A 24618-nucleotide genomic window follows, 5' to 3' on the forward strand; every position below is an offset into this window, starting at 1 on the left:
ATGCCGCCTTCACCACCCACCCACAGATAATTTAATAACCCCTGCAGATGAGCTCTGTGTGTGCGTGTGTGTGTGTGTGTGTGTGTGTGCAATGTCTTCGCTGTCATTTTCAGGTCAATCAAAGGTGATAATAATAATCATTACTCTAATTATTAAATTTGGAAGACGTGACTCATACATTGATTATCTATTTCTGCTGAGGCTTCTCAGTGTGATGCGTGTCTGTGCATGCGTGTGTGTGCTGCGTGTCTGAGTATGTGTGTGTGTGTGTGTGTGTGTGCCAGTGCGCCCATGTTAAATTGATACCACTGTATTCTGCCATGGCTTAGTTTTGGAATAGCTTCAAAGAGAGCAGATGCGTGTGTTTAGCCTCTGATGTATGGAGCTCCAACCCCTAGCACACACTCAAGGGCTAGTGGGTTATTATGTTGACTGTGTGTCTCTGCTCCCAGCATGCAGCTGGCAATACACACTAACAACAAAGCAGACGCCCAGTATGACTTATTAGAGGGGTAAAGCATACTATAAAGTTGTGCATTGTGTGTGTGTGTGTATGTTTGTGTGTGTGTGTGCTGTGTGTGAGGGCACAGATGAAGTGATCAAGTCGACAGCCTGCCGAGCTGTGATTGTCACTGATCCCCCCTCTGTCCTCGGGAAAAACAGTGCCATCTGCCACGGGCAATGCCAGCTTGGCACTCCCCACCCAGGCTAAACTAGGGAGGGCAGGGGAGCTAAAAACAGTTTAATATGGGAGACGAGGTGTGTGTGTGTGTGTGTGTACATTGGAGGAGTTTGCATATGGCTTTTTCTGTTTTCTGTTTAAGGAGCAATGTTTATGTAACAGTTTCTTCTATCAGAGGCTTGTTGCAGGCCTCTGTGTACAGGAATTTGTGTCTGTAAGCATTTGTATCTGTGTGTGCGCATGATCGTGTGTGTGTGTGTGTGTGTGTGTGTGTGTGTCCATAACTTGCTGATATTAGTTTTTGTACATCTCAAAACTTAATTTAATCCTATTCATTTAGAAAGCGCTCTTCGCAAAACAATTTTCTCACAAATCGCTTTACAGAGCAACAGAGACACATAAACAATTCAATTAACAACAAGGAAAAATTCAACAAGTCAAAATTGAAAAGATGTGCAGCCAGTAGTGAGATTCAGAGTAATTCTACTGAGATGGTTTCGAGTCTCACTTTGTTTTGCTCGGAGTCGTTTATTCATTTCATCTTGGCTTTGTCTGCGTGGTTTACCAAACATCCTGTTGCCTGGCCTCCTTCAGGTCCTCCAGCACCACCATGCGGTCCACGAGATTTCCTACATCGCCAAGGACATCACGGACCACCGAGCCTTCGGCTACGTCTGCGGGAAGGAGGGGAACCACCGCTTCGTGGCCATCAAGACCGCTCAGTCGGTTAGTGTGTGACTGTCTGTATGTGTCTGTGTGAGTGTATACGTGTGTGTGACGTGTTTGTGAAGTGTGCGTTTAACCATGTACCTGTGTGTATGTGTGTTAATGTATGATTCACTAGGGTCTTCTCTCAATAGCATGAACCCCTTGACATTTAGATAAGGACCCTTGAACAGCAGCTCATGTTCCCTTGTGTTCGCCAAACTGTTTACTCTGCAGAGCTCCAGCTGCTGTGTGCGTGTATGCGTGTGTGTATTTCTGTGTGTGTGTGTGTGTTCAGTCTCTCAGCAACATATATGAGATATTGAGTGTCCCTCTTGGACCTGTTATTATTGTTGTTGCTGTTGTTGTGTCTGTGCACTTGGCTTGTTTAGTCTGGATCCAGCTGGCTCTCTCTGTAGCCGTATTGATTTCCCATAGTGAGTCGATGAGAGTTTGAGTGTGTGTCACCAGCTCTAATGGCATATCCATCCTCCTAGGGCCGCGAACCGTGGCTCTTTGACTCAGACAAATACACACAGACACACTATCAAGTCGAACATCAGGTCCCACTCCACACACACACACACACACACATACACACTAGCTAGAACGAACTCCCTGCCAGACTCACACTCACACATTGTTGCTCACCAAATGGTACCTAGTTGAACGCTCTTATCATGTTCAGCTCTCTGATTGGTCAGCTAAGCTGCCGTCTTTTCCTAGGTGTGTGCCCGAGGAAGGGTCAGAATCATATTTGACTCCATTTGTGGTGAAATGGAGGAGCTGTCACCGGCACTCAGGCTATTAGTTGTGGAGAGGAGAACGAGTGGGCCGAGGCAGAGCTGTCGATCTGCATACAGAGCTTATGGCGGAGGCTGAGGCCGTAATTGGAATGTAACCACTTTGATGTGAATTAACAAAGCATCTCTGTCTTCGTGGAGACTAAGACTAAGGGTTGCTCCTAACAGGCCAATTTAGGGGTAAATTCTGGAGTAATTGGCTTTCCACTCCTAGGTCTTTTGTGAAAGTTCTTTGTGAAAGCCATTTTCAAAGCGTTAGAACAAGAAAGATGTGTTTTAGCGAGTTTCAGGGGAGGTTCAGATACTCTAACTGCATAGGAAATGGTTGTTACTGGTTATTCTGCAGACAGTCTCTCAATCCATCACAATCTTTGTTACTTATCTTATTACAAAGTTACTATGAATATGTATCACTATTTTTTACCAGTTTTTAAACAAAATCATAAGTTTGGAGATGCACACTGAAGAAGGCACCAGCCGAAACGTTTGTGGGTGATGTTCTTTCTGCATTTATGAAAATAAAAAAAATAGCATAATGAGAACATAAAGGTTTGGAAAACCCACTTCTTTTTGAGTGCAAACCATCTGTTTTCTACTGAAGATATTTTATTGTTTTTTACGCGCCAAGGGTGAGTGTGGTGATTTCTTCCACAGACTAGATAGAAATTCAAAATAATAGTGGACTGATATGTGAAAAATGCCATTTTGGGAGGTTGTGTCATGGTTTGTCCATGAGAAGATACATTTTTTTTAGTTTTCCTCTATGGTAAATCACCATTGTCTAACGCTCTTCTTGGGTCCATGTTTTGGCTAGTCAGGGTTGGCGGGGCAATACGTAATTTGTGCCAATAGGTAATTTGGTGTTAAGTCATGTTCATTTCATGTATTTGTGTGAGATCAGGTTGTGCTCTCTCCACCTACGTGTAAAACCCACAGCTGAAATGCAGCCACATTCTCTGTGGGTTGTCGAAACCCAATGTAGGAAATCACTAACTGAATTAGAGGTAGACGAGGCAGGTTGAGGGAAAGTGGGTGCAACAAAGTAAATTACAACACTTCACACATCACAAAATAACTCCTGGAATACGGCACTCCTGGAACATCACAGATTGCTGATAGAAAATGGTTTAGGAGTATCCTATGATGGAATTTGCCTTTCAGTTTCGATTTGTCACTTCCGGAGCATGGAGGAGATTTCCCACCAATGTCCTATACCCAACACCAGAATTTCATTTGGCCAAATAGGCCGAATCTATTGCGTCTCAATTTGGGAGGATGAGGCGTTCTTCTCTGTTGCAGCCCCACTTTTCAATTCAGGCTGATTAGACAGATGTATTTTTACCGTAAAATCTTGCCTAGTGCAGCTTTAACAAATCCTTACTAAAACAGTGTGTCAGCAGTGAAAGTCTTTATAACTGCTTAATTGTTTAAAGTAAACTCATTTGTCTATATGAGATCCCCTTGTGAATTAGTCATCTGAATTAGGAATACTGAGGTCAGTTCATCTCCATGGTCCTATGAACTGGCCACTGGTCCTAGATCAGTAGTAGAGGACTTTCTACATACGATTCCAAAATCCCCTGCTTGTCTCAGCTCTCTGTTTCCTCACTTACCTAGAAGTTGAGAGAAAGAGAGAGAGAGAGAGAGAGAGAGAGAGAGAGAGAGAGAGAGAGAGAGAGAGAGATGGTAGAAAGAATGAGAAAGTGCAGGGGGGAGAGAGGGAGAGAGAGATGATGGGGCATATGTTGCCTAACATAAGGAGGATTTGAATCTGAAAGGGAGACAGTATGTTTGACTGTTGGCTCAGCAGAGTAAAAACTCCACCATTTACTCAAGTGTGTTTGACAAGGGCAATGTGCTGGTGAGAACATCTTGGAGGGAGACAACACTAAAATAGAACAATTTTATGCAAGGCAGCTTTCGCTCTGTGAACTCCGGGTGCACTTCGCACAGCTCCAGTCAATAATTGATTAGGTCTGAAACACCATTGTCCCTATAAGACTCTTTGGTGTTGTGCTGTGACAGTAGTTATAGGGTGTGAGTCATCTAACTGGCTTGTTGTCAGAACTCTTGCTCGCCTGACAAGAAAGGTGGTACAAGCTAAGACAGGGGGCTCGCATCTGCACTTGTCACTGTCTGAACCAGAGCAAGAGGAGGAATCGAGTGTGTAGTGATTGTGCAGGTGGGTGCGTAGATGCTCGTTGTCTGTCTGGGAGTGTGTGTGCATATGTGGGTGTATGTGTGTGTGTGTGTGTGTGTGTGTGTGTTAATGGTCGATGTATCTTTGTGTTCCTAGGCTGAGCCTGTGATTCTGGACCTGCGGGACTTGTTCCAGCTCATCTATGAGATCAAACAGAGAGAGGAGATGGAGAAGAAGGCCCAGAAAGACAAACAATGTGAACAGGCGGTCTATCAGGTACACATGCTAGTTCTGTTAAACTTTGTTTTTTTCCCCTTGCTTTGTTGTTGTTTCACCTGAACTTTATCATCCACCTTAAGTATTATTTCCATCTGAGGACTCTTGAAAGGCTAGTCGGGTAAAAGACAAAAAACAAACCAAAGCAAATGACATACAGAGCAGCCACTTGCGGCAAATAAAGTTTAGTCAGTGGCACCATCTGCCCATTTTCCTTATTTCTCCTTTCTCTGCTCTGTCTTCTCCACATCTCTTTAATTTATTTCTAACTCTCGCTCTGTCTCTCTCTCTCTGATGATTGCCCAATGATTATCTGAATGCCGGGAAGCTGCTACGCCCTGCTGTGCTTTCCGCCTACTCTTTCTACTCCACTGGCTTAACTCTCCGCCTCTTCCCTCTTTTCCGTCCTCTCCCCTCTTCTCCTCTTTCCCCCTTGTTTGATCTTTCTCTCTCTCCCATGCTGCCGCTCATCTGCAGACAATACTGGAGGAGGACCTGGAGGACCCTGTCTACCAGGTAACTTCCTGACCAATCAAATCGCTGCTCTCACCCCAGCTGCATTCTATCCAATCGGCTTGCTCCTCTCTGTGTGCACTGTGGGGAGACAGTCCCTGTTTGGTTACACTGTGGTTATATGACAACACGTTCAGTTCGGAGGCTCAGATGTCCGCAGGTCTGTATTGGGAGTCAACTAGGAGACACTCATGCTAAACCAGAGTGATCAAATCTGTGAGAAAATGGGTCTGTACCTGTGTGTCTGTGTGCATGTCTGCCTGTTTGGGTGAAGGATCTATTCGGTGTGTTCTCAGTTGCTCTGGGAAGTTTTTAAGTATTTTCTGCTTTACAAATTCTCCTCTTTGTGTCACTTCTTCGATTGCTTTTTAATGGGAGCCTATTGACAGCTCTATTTGACTAATCACCTCTGCGATTTCCACACTTTTCTCTCAATTTCTTTCTCTTCCAATTTCCTTCTTACCTCTTGTTTTCCTCTCCCCCCTCTGCTGCTGATGTTGTAGTACATTGTGTTTGAGGCGGGACACGAACCTATCCGCGACCAATCAGAAGAAAGCATTTATCAGGTACTCACAAGCTCTTCCTCTCCGCTTGTGTCTGACTGAGTAGAGTTGAGTGAGTGACAGAGAACATGGACAATAGCTAGGAAGCCAGATTTATTGATATTGTCTAATATTAGATAACACATGTGACAGTGAAAGCAGTGAAACCACATGTTTGCCAGACAAAAATGACACACATCCATATGATGGATGCACACACACACTCGTCATAATTTATCTTTAGAAGCAACAGTGATTTTCTATACCGACAGGGTACTTTACTGAATCCTGAAGACTGATCAATATGTCACTGTCCATATTTCATTCATGCACAAGACACTAACATAAATGCATGTGCACACACACTGCTCTAATGCAGTAATGGAAGTTATATCCTCTCCATGTTCTACGCAGTTGTAAAATATAGTTACTATAGTTAAGCTACTCTAGAAACAGAACATCTAATCATAATCTAATTACCAACCTTTACAAGAAGATCATTTTAATTATAGAGATTTAAATTGCCATTTGCAGGCCGATAGGTATTAGCTACCTCTCTCTTTATTGGGATAAATATATTGGCGCCTGCTCATAAAATTCCTGCCTTCTCTTTTACTTGTAAAAATATGGAGCAGAGTGAAAATGAAAGACAATAAGAATCAGAGGCGTACAACCAGCCAGCGCTCTCTAGAGGGGCCTGCAGACGAGAGCCGGGTGCCCCAGGGAGACAAGCCTTTCTTTGGGTGCACTCCTCAGGGGGGGGCTGGGTAGACCTCCATGGGATGGAGAGGGGGAGGGGATGGTGTGTGTGGAGGGGATGTGGAGGTTATTCCTGGCCTGTGTGGAAGGCAGACCCCTCCTCTTTTTCCTCCTCCCCTCCCTCTTTTCCCGAGGAGATGAAAGAAAGCGGGGGAAAGAAAGATTAATCACCAGCCTCTCGTTTGATCTTTAAATAAAATGGATTGAAAATAGACTGGGTGCTGGCACGCGCACAAACATACACACAAACACAGAAACACGCACACACGTACGCGCACCCACCCACATGCACACACACACACACACACACACACAAACAAACGCATACACAAACCCACACACACAGCGGGCGTAAGAAACGTGCCTCTCAGCCAGCCTCCAGCCACAGAGGAACTAATGTATGAATAAAGATGGCAGCTTCTGGAAATAAACATGTGAAAGAAGTAAACAAGGCAATGAGAGGAGGAGAAATGATGGGACAGGCTGTGCTAGATAGATATCCACATATTCATCAATGCTATTTTTCATTTACATTTACCACACATTCTGATTAGGGTGCATCCAGCTAGGGACGGGTAAAACTTTGTTTCAGACATGATGTTCCTGTTGTTTCAAACTGTATGAGAAGCCAACACATAATTGAATTCCAGGATTCATATATCAGCGTTTCACCATCAGTGCTCAGGCTCATTGTTTCTTCTCATTCCACACACTGTCAAGTCTATCTGCCTGTGTGACATAGAGATATTACATGTCTCTATGTGTGTGACAATCTGAGTTATTACATGTCTGTGGGTGTGATAAGCAGCCTGCGCTTATCCATTCTTTATTAGAGAGAGAGAGAGAGAAAGAGAGAGAGAGAGAAAGAGAAAGTCCCAGAGACAGAGAGAGCAACCAAGAGAGAGAGAGAGAGTGGGAGAGAGACCTAGAGACATACAGAAAGAGAGAGAGAGAGAGAGATGATCACCCCAGACCGATAGTCTACTGATTAGCCTAGATGAGTTCTCACTCCACAGATTTTAATTCTGATTATCACTGACAGGCATGCACATGTGTAGGTCTCACACACACACACACACACACACACACACACACACACACTAGTGATTGAGTCCTGAGAAACTAGTTTTTAGTCTTTTGTGTCGGCATCCTGTGTTTCACGGTGAAGATTGTTTCATTAATCCAGAGGTAACAGGTTCTCTCGGCTGTTCTCTGACTTTATCGGCTGATTGTGTAGGTTCCAACCAGTCAGCAGAAGGAGGGGGTCTATGACGTCCCAAAGCGACACCCAGTGAGTGACTGTGTGTTTGCCTGTGTCCACCCCACCCCCCACCCCCCCCCGCCTGGCCTGCCTCCCCCTCTCAGACAAACCTCTCAGCTGCGCTAGCATTGCTCTATTCTGCTCAGCCTACCATACTCTTTTCGCTCATGCCCGCCCTGCAGTGCCCTCTCCTTCTAGATCCTCACGGCGCTCTAATTTCCCAGCGATTCTAGTTCCTCTATTTGTCCCAAACAGTGATCCAGTGTGTCTGTAATTTCCCTGAGAGGTTTGCTGGGACCCAGTGCTCTGTGCAGTGTGCTGTGCTACTGTTCTGCTTGTGATGTAGCTGTGGTGGTTGGTGCTCCTTCTCCTTGTGCTCCGTGGTGCCTGCTCCTTATGGTTAACTGGAGTACTGTGTGTGTGTATGTGTGTGTGTGTGTGTATGAGGGAGAGAGGATGCTCTCTGCTGCGACTGCATGTCATGTCGGTTGGCTTGATGAAGCATGCCTGGCTGTGGTTCGCTGGTGGTGAATATAGTATAAGCCTGCATGATCTTATCTCAGATCGCGTGGAATACACATTTTGTCATTGCCGTATCTTTCTGTTAATGGATATAAATTATACGTCTGAACACAAATGTGCATGGCTTCATGGTTTTGAATCTATATCTAATAGGATGCTGCACAGTTTTTCTCCCTGTTAATGTATATAGCAGTGTTGGCCATATGTGAATATATAACACAGTTTGTGTGTGTATGTGTGTATGTATGCTTGTGTACGTGGTATATATGTGTATTTGCTCCCACTGGCAGTGGTTATAATGAAAGATGACCTTGACCATTGTCAGGCTGCACTATAACTCAGCTGCTCTCTATCTGCCTATAAAGATGCTCTTTATATTGCTCCCTGACTTAATCTGCTAAAACTCCATACTCCTAATAATAACCAGGCTGCTGTTTACTGTGTGTGTGTGTGTGTGTGTGTGTGTAGTGTACATGCACACGCCCTCATCCCATATTGCTAGTCCATAGTCCAGTACTCCCTCAGTCCATTCTGAGCCCATCATCTCTGTGTGTTTTCCCCGGCAGTGGGTTTCTTATCCCTGAACTGCTAAACTGGACTGCTCCACATCACTACTAGCAGTGCAGAACCCCACTCTATCAGGTTGGGTAGGCTGGGAATCAGTCTCGCAGCTCTCTGGCTGTATATTATCCCCAGCTTTGCTAAGAAGCTTACAGTGTTGAGGCGCCACAGTATTCCTGCTCTCTCCTCACCCGGCCCACGACACACGCTGCTATTTGGATTGCCTTTGTGTTGGCAGGTGTCTGAACGCTAACAAATCCAATATCTCTCTCTTGTTGTGCAACCGATTGGACCATTCGTCCTTTCTGGTTCAGTTACAGTGCATTTAACTTTCTTCTATACCCCACTCAGTCAGAGGGAGTAAAGATAACCCCATATGAATGTAAATTCTGTAAAGAAATTCCTGTGGTAGGGGTCTTGTATTGTAGTTAATCATATTACCAGGCAAGGTTCATTTTCTTCTTAACAGACAGATTTATAGTGGACAGTAGAGTTAGATGAGGTTGCTGTGTGTACACAGTACTTTGGATGAAATGATACCACTGGCAGAACTGCGACCTCCTGTCTAAACCAATCTCTTCTGTTGTTTACTCTATCACCTTCTTAAGCGATGACAAATCAATAAAACACGCACACACACACCCACACACACACACACACACACACACACACACACACATTCGTGCATGCATGTATACACAGACGTGCACACACACACACACAGACAGACACACACACAGACAGACACAAGGCCATTTCAATCTACCGAGCCCTTGACCCTGTGAGAACTAAGACAGCGTGTTGAATCAACAGCGGCTCCCGCTACCACAGACTCCCACACATAGAGGTCATCATATTTCCACCATCCAGCCAAGCACATCAGCTCTGCTCAAACACACTGGACTGGTATGATGTGATGTGATATCACGGGGTTGAAAGGCCCAGGCCATCACTGTAAATTAAAATGTGTCCCCTAACCACTGAAAAGTCCCGTAACTGGCCTTCCTGGTTAAATAAAGGTTAAATTAAAATAATTTCTTGAGTGTGTGTGTGTGTGTGTGAGAGAGAGAGAGAGAGAGAGAGAGAGAGAGAGAGAGATTACCTGACTGACTGATTGACTGATTGACTGAGTGACTGAGTGAGTGAAAGAGAGAGAGTATAATCTGCATGGCCCAAATGTATTTTTTTGTTGTATGTGTGTGTGTGTGCGTGTATGTGTGTGTGTGTGTGTGTCCAATGGTATTGTCCTGTGTGTGTGCCAATGTGATCCGTCAGACAGCAGGGGATCAGCAAGGTAGCGTTAATTAAAGGGGCTGCGTTAATTGTATGCAGAACACATGTGCACAGGTAATTACTGTTTCCCTGGAGACGGCTAATTGATAGGTGGCGGCTGCGCTGATAAAGATAAAGGGACGGGCAAAGAGATGGCAAGAGCGCATAATGGGCATAAAGGGGGAAATTGGCAGGGCAAAAAAGGGAGGGATGGGCAGCGGTAGAGAGAGAGAAGACTGAAAGAAAGACGGAGGTATGGGCAGTATGACAGAAGCTGTGGTTGAACTGTAGCTTATAGAGAGGAAGACAGTAGCCATGTTTCCTTCCAACTGGCAAGCAAATTTTACACAAACTTCTGAAATGTCGCAAAAAACTAAATGCAAATGAGGTGTTTCCATTAGTTGGGTTGAAGCGAATAAATAGGCTTCCTGAGCATCAGGAAAAAACACATCCACCAGGAAAATGGAGAGTATTACAAGAATTGATTAGTATTGGGCAAGCTGTTAGTGTCAGCTAATGTTGGCCATACTTCATGCTTTCATCCAAAGAAAAAATGAAATTGCAATATTCTAATGCACCAACTAATGGCCATGCAGCCATGATGGGAACCTTATACATGGAAGCAACAGTGGATATTGTGGTTCAACTGTGCAATAATTATTTACAATAATTATTTACTTATTTACACTGTTGTATATATTATAGTATGATGCACATATTTGTACATATTTCTTATTTCTCTTATTTCTATATTATTATTGTTATATATTGTAGTATAATGCACATATTTTGCATATTTCTTATTTTCTTATTTCAATTTTTCTTATAATTTCTCTATGCTTATATATATTTCTCTTCTAGAATGTGAGCAACTGCAATGTAACCCAATTTCCCCTCGGGGATCAATAAAGTATTTCTGATTCTGATTCTGATATGACATTTCTGGGAGGTTGTGGTGGACAGATATTTAACAGACAACATTTGAGGGTGTCCAAAGTCACTTTTGAACTGTGCAATGACACTGAACCATTTGTCGGACAAATCAAGCCAAGCCTACATAATTATTTATTTTACAAATGCGTTTCAATCATTATTAATTGCATAATTTCTTTAACAACAACAACAGCAACAACAAAAATCTGCCTCAAGTGAGCGTAAAAACTTTTTTGCAAAATTAATTTAAATTTTATTGAATTTTGCCATGTCAGTTCTTATTTGATACATCATAATTCACAAAAATTAGTTGGATGGACCCCAGCTAGTGAAGGGCAAAGATGGACAGAAAACAAGCTACGAGGAAGGAAGCTGGCTTTTCTACTCTAATGTAATACCCCTCCTCCCTTTGCTCTCCCATACAGCATGTTGGTTAATCCAGCCTCTCTCTCTGTGCCTGCCTGCCTATCTGTCTGTCTCTCACACTGTGGTTCCTAACACAGGGGAGCAGGCTTTACAGAAACACAATGGGGTTTAAACCCCAGCTCAGAGCGCTGTAGTTTAGACTAACGGTAGGGATGAGCTTTAAACCTCTTTAAATCCTCAGTTGGTCTCTGAGTCTGTCAAGTATACTTCTCTGACAGGTCTCAAAACCTTGTTAGGTGTGTGTGTGTGTGTGTGTGTGTGTGTATGTACATGAGTGTGTGTGTCGTGATTGGTGCACACCTACAGACCATCATATTTCCCTCTTGAATAAGCCTCATTTCACCTCACTCCTCTCTGCGTCACCCTGTCTCTGAGTGTATGAGAAACAACTTGTGTGTGTGTATGAGCAGTATGTGCATTTCCATCGCCCCCATCATCTAACACAAGGGTTGTGATTGCAGAATGGGCATCAACACACTCATCATCAACATCATCATCATCATCATCATCATCCCCTACAACAAGAACCAATTGAAAAGCAACAACAGCAGCAGCAACAGCAGCAGCAGCAGGCAGTGGCAGATCTGATAGACTTAGACCTGGGAATGGTGACTCAGGTAAGGTACCATACTAACATATGATGCTATACAACAAAGCACAGTACTCTTGGCTCGGTGGTACGGACAAATCCGCGCTATACGTCTGTTAAAAGCTAGGAAGATTTTCAGGAGTTTTGAGCAGGGAAGATCCTAAAGGTTCCTTCATGCCCTTATGAACTGCTTCTTCAGACTCCTCCGTATCTCCAGATGATCTCCTGTCTCCCCTCCCCATCTGCACCGCACCGCCTTCGTTCTCGTCTAGTCGTGAGTCATCCCAGACTCTTGACCCCTGCCATTCACGATTAAAAGACACAACCTTACTGTCGCCATAGTAACCAGATCGAGGCAGGAGTGGGGTACAGAGGCAGTATGTGCGTGTGCACCCGTGCGTTCATGCCTGTATGTGTACATGCGTGCGTGTCGGTGTGTGTGTGTGTGTGTGTGTGTGTGTGTGAAAGAGAGAGGGCAAGCGAGGCAGTTGAGGCAGAGAGAGAAAACCACTCCAAGCGGAGGTCCTTTCAGGGCGGAGTGGACGTAAAGGTCAGGGCGTCCATCACAGAGCGGGGCGGGGGGGGCGAGGGGAGGCTCGACAGACGGCGGCGGCCATCTCTCCTGCAGAGACACGCAGAGTCAAGCTGCTCGCCGCACATTAATGACGCATTCATAACACTCTGATAACCACCGTGACCTGACCCCGCCACCCCCGCACCCATGCACATAAAGAATATCGAGTTTAGTGACTGAACTAAAAGTGCAGAGGGAGTCTATAACTGTCCATCAAAATGTCCTCTTTGAACACAGGCTCCAGTGGCATTTTTCCTGTGCTGATGGCTTATGTTTGGAGAACATTAGCAAAGGCTCGGGGTTAGATATTGACTGTGCTTCAACAATCAGTAAGCACTGTGGGAGATATTTCAGGTTAAGAAGAGGGTCTTCCGATTCATTTTTGCTGTTTAATCCCATGGACATACTCTTATCAGTCCTGCTGGATGGTAACTGCGCCATTTTGGGTATCTTGGATATCTAGCTTATCGTCTTGGTGAGTTGATCTTTATCTGATACACTAGGCTCTGCGGCAGCAATAGTCCATATTACAGCCTCCTATCTCCCTCCTCTCGCTCTCAAAAAGCTAACATGCCCATTCAGACCCATAGCTGTAAAACACCACGCTCGCCGATCCATTATCTGATAGACGTAAAAAGAACTTTATGGTCTATGTGTGACCTATGAGTTTAACGAGAAAGAAGATATTCCAAGAACATTCATTATCTCTAAAGAAATTATCCGCATCCATGATTTATGCAAATCTCTGACCATGTATTCAAGGCTTAAATTCCTTTAACAACTAAAAATAGAGTTCCCTTCGGTTGCCACCGGGCTAAAGATATTATTAATGTACGAAAGGGGGAGATATTAAAGGGAAGGATCATGGGGAGAAAGAGAGTTATACTATGAAAAGAGAATGAAACGGACCAGATTCAGATCAAATAGAAAGGCTGCTGTCTTTGATAGCTGTTCCCTCTGAGGCACACCACACATCTATTACAAGAGGAGAGCGGAGCATTAACGACTTGTCCGGGGTAAGACACTGTGCCATTCCTTTACTTGTACAGTAAAGACGCTGGGTGTGCGGTAATCTGAGTAGTCGGGGTAAGGTATGCCATCCTAATCAATCATTCCATTTCATTGCCCCATCTCTCCTCACCCCTCTGTCACCCCTTCTGTGTTGCCGTCCCTGTGCCCTGTTCAGAGGTAGGTACCAGGACATACCAAGCTAAGCATGTTGCGTGTGCCGTGCTGCATGCAGTGTGTGATGCATGTTGCACCGGAATACAAACTGCTCCAGAGAAAGTATGTTGCCGCTGTGCCTGACCCCTAGCGTGTATTTTCTCTGATTCTCAGAATATCAACCAATTAGAGCTTTTCGGAGACATGTCCACACCTCCTGACATCACCTCTCCGTCGGTGAGTAGCTCACACGCACACTGTGCAGTGTGTAGTTGAGATCTCATTAATGAAATGTTAACATGGCTGCTGAGTGAAAACTGCATTCCCCCTTCTTTTCCCTCTACCTCAACCTGAACCCCAATCTCATCCCGCGCAGACTCCTGCCTCTCCGGCCAACACCCTCGACCCCTCCCTCGGCCTGCAGCCTCCCACGGAACTGTTCGCTCCCTTCAACCCTGCGTCTGTGCCCTCAGGTAGGATCCTGCTCATTTCCAACTTAAACACACAAGGGCTACCGGGTAGAGAAAAGAGAGAGAGGGAGTCGAGGAAAGAGATGAAGGGGAGCTGGAGAGTCAGAGGGATGGGAAACGGAGAGCAAGAGAAGAGAGGAAAGGGTGGGAAAGATGAGACGGGAGGCTGGTTTGAGATAAATAGAGGGGGAAGGGATAGAGATGAAATGGAGATGAGGGGAGAGAGAGGAGAAAAGGTGGTGTTGGTTGTGTGTTGAATATGAAATGCATCATTAGCTTGCTGCCTCAGACACTGCTGATTTACCTGTGGCTGAGGCAACTGTGGTGGTCGGAGGGAAAGTAATAAAACACGCTGGGATGATCACGGTGAAGACTCTTTGATATGCATGCGGCGTTTGTGAATTAGACATTTGTGTATGCCTCATAGTTTCTCTGGTTCTCCTTTCCTCTGTTCCCCCTCTTTGCTCCTCTCCTCGCCTCTTCTCTACTCCGCTCTCCTCTCCTCACCTCTGCTCTCCTCTCCTCCTCTCTCTGTGCATATGTCAGTGTGGCGGGGCTGCCAGGGTTAGATGTCAGCCTTCTCTGCTGTAGGTAACAACTGGAGACAGGCAAGCGGAGAGTAGCAAGTGTGTAATAGAATAAGCTGCTGCTGCTGATGAGTCCGAGTGATTTTAATGAGTGTGTGTCGAGCGCTGCCTTTTCATAATGACTCGGCCTCATTCTGGAGGTAATTATGATAGTTCACCATGACCATTAAGAGACACCGCATTAGCTGCAGGCAAAAGTAGGGCATCACTCTCTGGTGATGCATGGGTTATTATCTGTGTGTGTGTGTATGTGTGTGTGTATAGAGGGAATGGAAAGGTGTGAATATGCGCTGTGCATATTTCTCTACTCATCTCTTCCTCACTGGAAGTGAGGAACTGTTGCACAGTGGTGCAAGAATATCTGCATTTTCTGTGTTTTTTTTGTGTTTAACCCTTTGCTCTCCATCATTCTCCACCAGGTTATGTGACGATGGGAGCAGTGCCCCCTGGCCATTGGTCCCAGCAGGCGTTCGCTGCCCAAACCCCCCTGGCGTTCGGGGTCCAGTCTCCTCTAGGTCCAGTGGCCCAAGTGTTGCCAGGTGGCCAGCCTCTCATCTGGGGCCAGGCCAATCTCTTCCCTGCCACCCAGCAGCAGTGGGCAGCCATGGCAGCCGGAGCCTTCCCCCCCACAGCCTACCTCCCTGCCCAGCCTGTGGGCACCCTGCCCGCTGCCATGTTCCAGACTCTCACCCCCGTCACGACCATCACTCCGGCCGGCGACAGCCATTCAGGTGCCGGAGCCAGCGCCTCAGCTCCCTCCCCTTCAGCGTCGTCGAGTCCGCAGCACGGGGAGCGGGTAAAGAAGATGGGCAAGGAGATGTTCAAGGTAGGGAGCTGATTATTTAAACAGTATAGAATGCTGACGGCCACAAAATTATTCTATGTGAGAACTCTACTCACTGCCTCCTCTTTTTCTTAGAAACCATCAGTTTCATAAAGTACAGATTACATGCAGTAACTGAAATTGCTGAAGTCACTGCCTAGTGTTGATGCACTTCACTAATCTTTGCCTCCCTGCAGGATTTCCAGCTGGCGAAGCCCCCAGCCATGCCAGCAAGGAAGGTTGATCAGCCCAGTCTAGCAGGCACCTCAGAGGCATTCAGTTCTTACTTCAGCCGTGTGGGCACTGCCCAAGACACAGACGACTGTGACGACTTTGACATTTCTCAAATGAATCTGACGCCAGTCACCTCCACAACACCATCTACCAACTCACGTAAGGACGGATATAAACACTAAAATGCACATAATGAGTCTTGAAGAAACATTAGTTTAGACAATGCTGTAGGATTCTGCTTTATCTCGAATATTCATACACAAACAAATCACCTGCTTTTGTAACAACTCAGTGTATACACCAGTAGATGCACATGTAATGTCGAGGTCCTTGCAGGGTTTAGTTACCTGGCTAGTGATACGCATGACAAAGTTATGAGTTCTTAGCCAAATTACAATCAGTTTACAGTGGTGACTCCAATATTTAGGATTCAGTGCACCAAGCATCATGACAGGGCAACATAAATACAAAATAAGTGTAAAGTTTAGATGCACTGACAGTAATACTTGGTGTTTCAGGCAGTCCATGAGTGAAGCAATAAATGTACGCTTCACAAGCGTGTGTCTGTGTAATGCCCCAAACCATGTTTAACTCTTTGTGGCATGATTTGACTCAAATCACCATCCAGCGTGTAGCTATGTCTGACTCAACCTGTCCCCCCCCCTCCTGCAGCACCCACTCCAGCACCCAGGCAGAGCTCTCCCTCCAAGTCCTCAGCTTCCCATGCCAGTGACCCCCCCACCGACGCCACAGACCCCCCCACAGATGACTCGTTTGGGGAAGCAGAGGGCAGTCCCAGTCGCAGTGGAGAGGAAGACGCTGTAAGTGTGCGCATGAATTTGTGTGTGTGTGTGTGTGTGTGTGTGTGTGTGTGTCTGACAGTGGTAGAAGGGGGTTGTGAAATAATGCAAGTGTGTGTGTGCCTTAAATAACTCTCTCCTTATGCTGCTATAACCTGCGCAGTGTGTTGAGATCTGCTGATAAATAGCCCATGTAGCAGTATTGGCGGCCCAGGTAATCACTCTCGCTGATTAGGGGCTCATGCTTTGGTGTTCCTAGTGTGTGTGTGTGTGTGTGTGTGTGTGTGTGTGTGTGTGTGTGTGTGGAACATGAGCATTAGTGTGTCTGCATGAGGTTGTGCATCCGTGTGTGTATGTGTGTGTGGCCAACACAGCGTTAAATTAGCTGGTGGAATTGTCAGAGACATCATTAAGCTGTTATTAATACCGGCGAGGTAGCCTCCATACATCACCACCCCCTATATGGACAGACTCATCTCTGGTGAGATAGAGGAGGAATAGTGCCCCAATTCTTCTTCCAGGGGCAATTAATATTTATTTTACCAGCAGCTCCTAGATCTGAGAGAGAAAGAGAGATAGAGATTAAGGAGAGACGAGAAGATGAAGAGGGATTTTGAGGAGGGAGGGCGTCCTTGTCAAAAGTCCTTGTAGAATCTGTGACCTTCCAAGAAACATGACTCTACCAGTACTCTGACTTCTTTCTTTCTTTCTTTCTTTCTTTCTTTTCTTTCTTTCTTTCTTTCTTTCTCTTCTTCTCTCTTCCTCTCCTCTCTGCAGGCACTAGACGTTAGCTTTATGCTTTAAAACCAGTTATTATTGGAAAAGAAATGTAGAGGACTTTTTCACTGCTGAAAATGTCACCAGGCCTAAATAACACGCAAAAAGCTTTACACAACCCAGAAAAAAGAAGCAGTCGCCGATGTGAGTGAGTGGGGGAGAAAGGTTACAAAGAAAGAAAGAAAGAAAGAAGGAAAGACAGAAACACTGAGAGGGAGAAAAACAACCTCCCACTCTCTCCCGGGTGAGGTGTGAAAAGCGGAAGTGTTTTCGGGGAAAAAGCTGCAGATCAATAGAGTGAACTTTATAATAGATTACTGTTAAAGAGTGCTTGCGTGTGTGTGTGTGTGTGTGTGTGTGTTTGTGCGTGCGTGCGTGTGTGTGAGTGCACGCATGCGTGTTTGAGAAAGAGACGGAGTGTGGGCAGTGGTTTCACACTTGGGAGTGTCCTTATTCTCTTTCAGAGTACCGACACCTTTTCTCTTTCGTCTGTTCTTTTAGTCTTTACCGATCCCGCAATCCCTCTTTCAAATTTCTTCTTTTCTGTCTGCTTTCCGTCCCCCCCCCCCCCTTATTTCCGCCTCCTCTTCCTCCTCCATGAACCAATTCCTCTTTTTCTATTTTATCTTCTCTTTTTCCACTACTACCTCTCCTGTTTCCTCTCCTCTCCTCTTCCATCCTTCTTCTCTTCCCTCCTTCCCCTATTTAGGCATGTGGTTCTGGGTCGCCCTGCCCCAGTGAGACAGCTGAGCCCAGCCCAGACCAGGCCAGTCCAGAGGCTGGGAGCTAGATAGCAGCAGGGCAGGGTAGGTACTGATGCCTCTCCTCCTCCTCCTCCTCCTCCTCCTCCTCCTTCTCTTCTTCCACCTCCCTGCCCTTATCTACTCTTCTGGCTGACTGTTGGCTTGTACCATCCACTTACATCAGTCTAGCTGAAGGCTCTGTGCCCTGGGTCTTTTCTTCATCCATCCCTTCTTCTGTCTGTCTCCGCTGCATCTCTGTCTGCCGCCTGCTTTTGCTCCGGTCTCACCTTCACTATTTTTACCGTTTCTGTCTCATCTTTCCTTTGCCTGCCATCACGCATGCTCAAAGGATGGCATGTGTCTGACTGCCCATGGGTGTGTATTCTGAGTTTGTGCGGTTTGGCTCGTGTATGTGCATACATGTATGAGGATTTGCTTGGGTTTTGTTTTGTCTGTTGGTTCTTTCTTGTCGTAGCATCACCTGGAGATGTGTAAGTATATCACTGTATGTATATGTATGTATATCAATTTGACAGTACTACACCTCATGCGTACGTTTGTGAGACAATGTGTTCTCCATGCATGTCCTCTGATCACTTTGAACGCGCTGTGCTCTCATTGTGTTCTGCCTCTGTGATGTGTCCCTAATCATGCCCTGTTCCCAAAATAGTGCACTTCTCAATACAAAAGTCAATAGCATGTGACAGCCCATCAGAAATTGTGCACTCCAGGAAACAGGACGTCTTTTGGGATTTGCCCATGTGTGCAGTATGCTGATGTTGGATGTTCAGTTTAATATAACATGATGTCTGGTGTCATTTTATGCATTATTTATGTTTTGTGATGTACTATAACTCAAAATGTGTGCATTATTTTAAGGGGATCTGAATTCATAGAGACAGACAGCTAGCATCAGAACTGAGGGAACTGATAATGCATGTACTTTCCCACTGTTTGTACTCTAAATATACTTAGTGCAGACACAAAGCAGCTTGTTCTAGACTGGTTTAAAACCCCTGGGTCTTACCTAACATCATCCGATAGCAAACCTTGCACATAACTACACAGGCTGGAAGTTTCTTTTAGAGACAAGTCAACATGCGCCTACACAAGGAGACAAAGAGACAGCACACACACTCGTGCGTGCACACACAAACACACACCAACACGCACACACACAAGAAGAGAGCCATTTTGATCCCTGCCTCCCTACCCTGTGTCCTCACCCACACAATTCCTGACTATGGTTCCTTAATGATAGCTGCTGGCACTCAGTCCCACACAGGGAAATATTTAATGGTTGTGTTTTCATCAGTTAATACTGGGGGTGCCAAGATTAATGACTGCCTGGACATAATTGGCATTAATTAAAACCCGAGAAGCCTTCCAGCCGTCCCCGCACAAGGGGAAGAGGATGGGGGGCTTGGGGGGGCTTAGCAACCTTACTCCCTGCTGGCTGCTGTCCCCGTATTCAGACGCTCTTAAAGCTAGAGGGCAGCAGGCGGATGCAGGCCCAAAGTGGAAGGATGAATTGTAGAGCGGTGAGTCTGGCTGGAGACCGACTGTGTTACGGCCAGCTCCGAGTTCTTCCTCTGTGGTAGGTGGATGGACCGTTTTGGTCCTGGTCCAATGACGCTGCTCCCATATGGTGTTTACTTGCTCAATCACATCTACTTTAGACAGCCTCCCAAACACACACACATACACACACACACACACAGTCGCACCTGTGCATTAGGCCCAGTTATTCCCCAGTCAAGCACACCTGTGATCGATACTGCGGCCACCTGTGCTCATGTTGGAGCCAAGGATGTCTGCGTGTGCTCGTTTGTGCGTGTGTGTGTGTGTGTGTGAGTGAGAGAGAGTGTGTTTGCTGCTGGCCGTGACTGCCTGTCCTCCCCCCCTCCCACTGTGCGGCCCAGACAGACATGTGTTTGGGCTAGTGGGAGTGTAAGTGTTTTTTCTGGGGTGATCTCATCATGTCCAGCGAACACTCTCGGGTCTCAGCCGTGAAATGGTCTGCTTCCACGGTTCACTGAGCAATCTCGCATTGCTCCGCTGGAACCTCCTGCCCAGGGCCTACCACACACACACACACACACACACACACACACACACACACAGGCACACGCACGTAAATGTCCACACACATACCAAGCAGGCCAGATATTTTGCCCGTCAGGCTGGTGCTCTGCCAGTGCCATCATTCATACCTCCACCCAGCCCCTCCGTCCTGCACCCCCCCCCCCCCCTCCACTCTCTCCACCCTTCCCCTCTGTCGGCTGGGGTGATGGAGGCGAAGCAGCCCCAGTTGGCAGCCCTGTTTAGATGATGCAGGGTGACAGTGCTGGGCTATGGCCCTGGTGCTGAGGCTGAGCAGTATGTGCTTGCTGTCACTGCTTGTCTCGGCCTCTTTGTCACCTCTCTCTGGGCTGCTGGCAGCTGCTTTCTGCTGACTGTCTGGCCTTGGCCAACCTTACAGTTACAGCTCTGTACCCCACGGCCCCGAGCCTCAGCTAAAGCACTCCTCCCAGTCCTTAGCCCCAGCTTCGTATCCAGATGAGAGCCTCGTGTGCGGATTAGCTACAGGTCGGGTTCCATGAAATTCATTGGTGACATGAAGTGGTAAAGCCTCATGGCAGACCCTAAACACCCTGCTAGAGAAGTCTTCCAGGATGTAATAACGCCAGTCAGGAATCTCCAATCTAGTTGTCTGTATGGCGGATTGAGTGGCTGGCTGTAATTATGTGTATGATAATAACGGGCCCGTTGTGAGTGACTGCAGCCGGCTCTGTGCTCAGACTGCGGGGTGTTCCATCATCCGCTGTTCTCTTCTAGCTCAGTTGGAGAGAAATACAGACGTGATGACTCATAACTGGTCTTTCAAGGCGCTAGTTTATACCTCTGATTCATACTGGTCCAGGAGGGAGCCTGGAGTGGGAGAGAATATGTGTGTGCGCGCGCGATGACGCACACAAGCATGAGCACACACACAAATGCAGAGATTGTGAATGCATACGCACTCAGAAATAATAACACACAGACATGCACACACTCAGACGCACACACACAACAGGTTTCAAGAGCAAAAAGTCTATTGTTCTGTGAGAGCTCTATATGGGCTGAGGTGAGCTGGGAGAGGAGAAATGATCAGAAGTCTCCTGTGTCCCATGCAGTGTGCTACTGCCATCTGGTGGCTGTGCTTGGAATAGGACCTTTCAAGCCTTTAGGATCTAGTTCTAACTTGTCAGGGCTAACAGGTTGGGGATAAGTGCAGTTCAGTCAGTTGAAAGAATGAATAGGAAACTCAAGTCCTCCCTTTTTAATTATGTAACATTCAGATAAATAGTAGAGGGTGGGGCCAACCATTACAGGTCCAAGTAGGCTTTAGGTCAAATGAAAAAAGTGAAAAGTGTTTGAAATTGCTGATGTTGTTCTCTCTCTCATGCACAGAAGGGGAAGGACCCGCTCTACGCCCAGATCAACAAAGGGAAGAAATAAAGAGACACACAGGAAGACAGACCTGACTAGCACTGAGAGAACAGGAGGAGAACCCTCAGCTGTGTGTGTGTGTGTGTGTGTGTGTGTGTATGTGTGTGCGTGCGTGTGTGTGTGTGAAGCAGATCTCTCCCCATCCACCATCATGCTGCCCCCCACCCCCCACCCCAGCAGCAGCAGCAGCCGCAGCCTGGCCAAGCCTTTCCTCTCCTCTGGCTAACAACCTCCCTGGAGGGGTCTCCACACTCCCTCTCCTCCTCTCCTCCTCCTCCTCCTCCTCCTCTCTGCAGTCCTTTCTCCTCCTCCTGAGAGGAGAGAGCCCTCTTGGTCATTCACTCCAGGCAGGAGGGATATCAATCACTGAGACGGATCCTGCTCTCCCTCCACTGCGCTGTCTTCTCCTCTCCTCTCTTCTCCCTGTGGCAACTCACACCCAGCCTTACAGACACACCTGCTCCTCCCTCTCTCCCTCCCGCTCTCCTTCTCTCTGCGTCTTTGCTCACACACTCCTCCCTCTGCCTCCAACCGTCCCTGTCTCTGGCCAGAGACTGTGCTGCCAAGGAGGGACTGGATCAAGCGGTGCCTCCCTTTCCTCGACACACCCACACACACACACACATGCTCGTTGGCATTAGAATGATCATCTTTCGTGTAAATGGACAGAATCGGCATCTGTAGCAAGGAGATCCCGTAGGAGGAGCTAGACTCTAATGGGCCTATCAGAGATGGCCCATTACTGGGATCACTGCATCTGATTGGCTGGTTGGATGGTTCGGGTGTTTTCCCCATTCATGTGAGTGTCTGCTGGATCACTATGCAGAAACAGACTCTGGGAGCTACTCACACATTGACGACACACATACTGCGCACACAGCCATCTCCCTGCACACACTCACACACACAAACACATACACACAGAGTAATCTCTTGCCCTCTCTCTCTAACACGCATACACACACACATACACACACAGTGATTTGCCAAATGTCTCTCCTCGCAGACAGACTCATACAGAGGCCAGAGGACCAGGCATACTAAGGAATGGACTCTGAGAGGGCGCGGATGTTGCAAGTCAAACATTCTGTGATTGAACTGTTCATTCTCTATAGCTTTTGTACAATACGGATTAAAAAAAAGAACAAATTGAAAAATGGAATTTTTATTTTATAAGTCAATCAAGCCGCTGGGGTCAGCTCTATAGGAGTTATAGAGTCAACATGGCTTTAAGGCATCTGATCGTTGGTTTGCCAAACTCATTTTGTAAATAATGATAATAACAACAACCATTTTGTCCACTGGACTTCTGTGCCATAAAATAGGAAGGCTTCAGTTATGCAAACTCTTGACGTTACCCAAGCAATACCAACATATGTTTTTCTGTTTTCTGATTCTGAGGTTTTGTTGCTCTCTCTCCCTCTGATATTGTTCTGTTCTTGTGCATGGTTATTGTAGCTCTTTGTCCTAGCCTCACTCCCTAATCCCTAGTTCCAGTTTCAAGCCTTGCTCCATACACCTACACCCCTATCATCTTCTCCAGCCCCACCACTACACATTATTGTTAGGTCCCCAATAACTTAGCGTCTATGATCCTTTATACTTACCCATATACAGTATGTACCTATGTACCACAACCCTACATTCCTGTACCAACCCTATGTTCCTGTACCACAACCCTATGTTCCTGGACCACAACCCTATGTTCCTGGACCACAACCCTATGTTCCTGGACCACAACCCTATGTTCCTGGACCACAACCCTATGTTCCTGGACCACAACCCTATGTTCCTGTACCCAGAAACCCAGTCCCTTACCTCCCGTTGTAAGCCCATACCGCTTCTATCCTCCATCCCATTCCCCCAGAACAGTCTTAAAGATTCAGTGATGCTCTGCCCATCTGTCTGTCTGTCGGTCAGGTGCCAAACCGCTGCTGTCTGAGTGTCTGTCTGAACTGCAGCATCCTCTGCTAGAACTACATCAACTGTGATGCCAATGACTCCCTATTTTATGGCCAGAGTCCCCATTTCATTTGAGAACTCTTTTGGACTACGATGTTGATTAACTTAAAAATTTGACAACTAGAAGATGAGCAAAGAAGTTGAATAAAAAGGGAAACATTGCTGTTTGAGTACATAACATTTCTAGACCTATTTTAACTTTACCTCAGCTAACGGTTTCTTAATGTAAATTGACACATTATTTTTATCTTTATGAATATGACATTCTACAGTGGGTTTTTAGATGATTTTTTTGTTCCCTCTTGATTTACGTATTCCACCATGTATTACTGTTACAAATAAACACATCCCAAATGACTAATAGGTCTATTTATATGTCTTTGCTGTATTGTGGGCTTTTGTGTGTGTGTTTGCGTGTGTGTGTGTGTTTGTGAGAGAGAGAGACTAATGGTGTGTGTCTGGCAGAGGTGACCCTGTGTGTCTGTAGTTGGTGTGAAGCAAGGAGCGCCACACTATTTTGTTGTAATTTAACACGGCTTTAATGGCCTGTCACGTCCTGCTACCCTGACAGCCTCTAATGCAAGCTGTCATAAGCTTTATTAGCACCCAACTACAAAGCAGCGTCTTTGGCTCCTTTCCTCTTATTTTCCTTCTCCCCTCCTCCCTGTGGAAAAAGGCAGCATTCGAACAAGGGAATAACACACTTTGTTAATTTCACATCATACAGGGCAAAATGAAACACCAACATATATGTGAATGTGTTTCATTTCCAGTTTCAAATTGAGGTAGACCTGTTTGAAGTGCCTGGATTTAGTACCTGGATTAGACCAGACCAGTGGCTGTATGTTTGATAATCAACCAGATATGCAGTAGCCTATTGCAGTTTTCTCATATGTTATGTCACAGAGTTATGTTGGCCAAAAACAGCAAACTAGTTCCACTGAGAAAAACAAGTCCTATATGAGGAGCATTCAGCTGGCCTATAGGCTTTCTGTCTCTGCTCTGCAG

At 46.2% G+C, this 24618-nt stretch overlaps 1 protein-coding gene across 2 annotated transcripts in view; it reads left to right on the plus strand.

Annotated features, from left to right (window-relative positions):
- Nucleotides 1-21699, plus strand: part of dab1a (DAB adaptor protein 1a) — a 45167-nt gene extending 23468 nt beyond the window's left edge. The window contains exons 4-15 of one of the 2 annotated variants that reach the window (XM_078285717.1): nt 1277-1408; nt 4487-4606; nt 5084-5122; nt 5623-5685; nt 7658-7711; nt 11947-12012; nt 13897-13959; nt 14099-14195; nt 15199-15605; nt 15800-15995; nt 16509-16657; nt 21610-21699. In XM_078285717.1, the coding sequence (XP_078141843.1) occupies nt 1277-1408; nt 4487-4606; nt 5084-5122; nt 5623-5685; nt 7658-7711; nt 11947-12012; nt 13897-13959; nt 14099-14195; nt 15199-15605; nt 15800-15995; nt 16509-16657; nt 21610-21657 (1434 nt within the window). In that variant the 3' untranslated portion in view covers nt 21658-21699. Of the gene's footprint in view, nt 1-1276; nt 1409-4486; nt 4607-5083; nt 5123-5622; nt 5686-7657; nt 7712-11946; nt 12013-13896; nt 13960-14098; nt 14196-15198; nt 15606-15799; nt 15996-16508; nt 16686-18164; nt 18215-21609 lie in introns of both variants that reach the window. The other variant, XM_078285718.1, reaches the window with a different exon arrangement.
- Nucleotides 21700-24618: the final 2919 nt, after the last annotated feature.

The sequence above is a fragment of the Centroberyx gerrardi genome, chromosome 9 (assembly GCF_048128805.1).
Source record: "Centroberyx gerrardi isolate f3 chromosome 9, fCenGer3.hap1.cur.20231027, whole genome shotgun sequence".
Lineage (NCBI taxonomy): Eukaryota > Metazoa > Chordata > Actinopteri > Beryciformes > Berycidae > Centroberyx > Centroberyx gerrardi.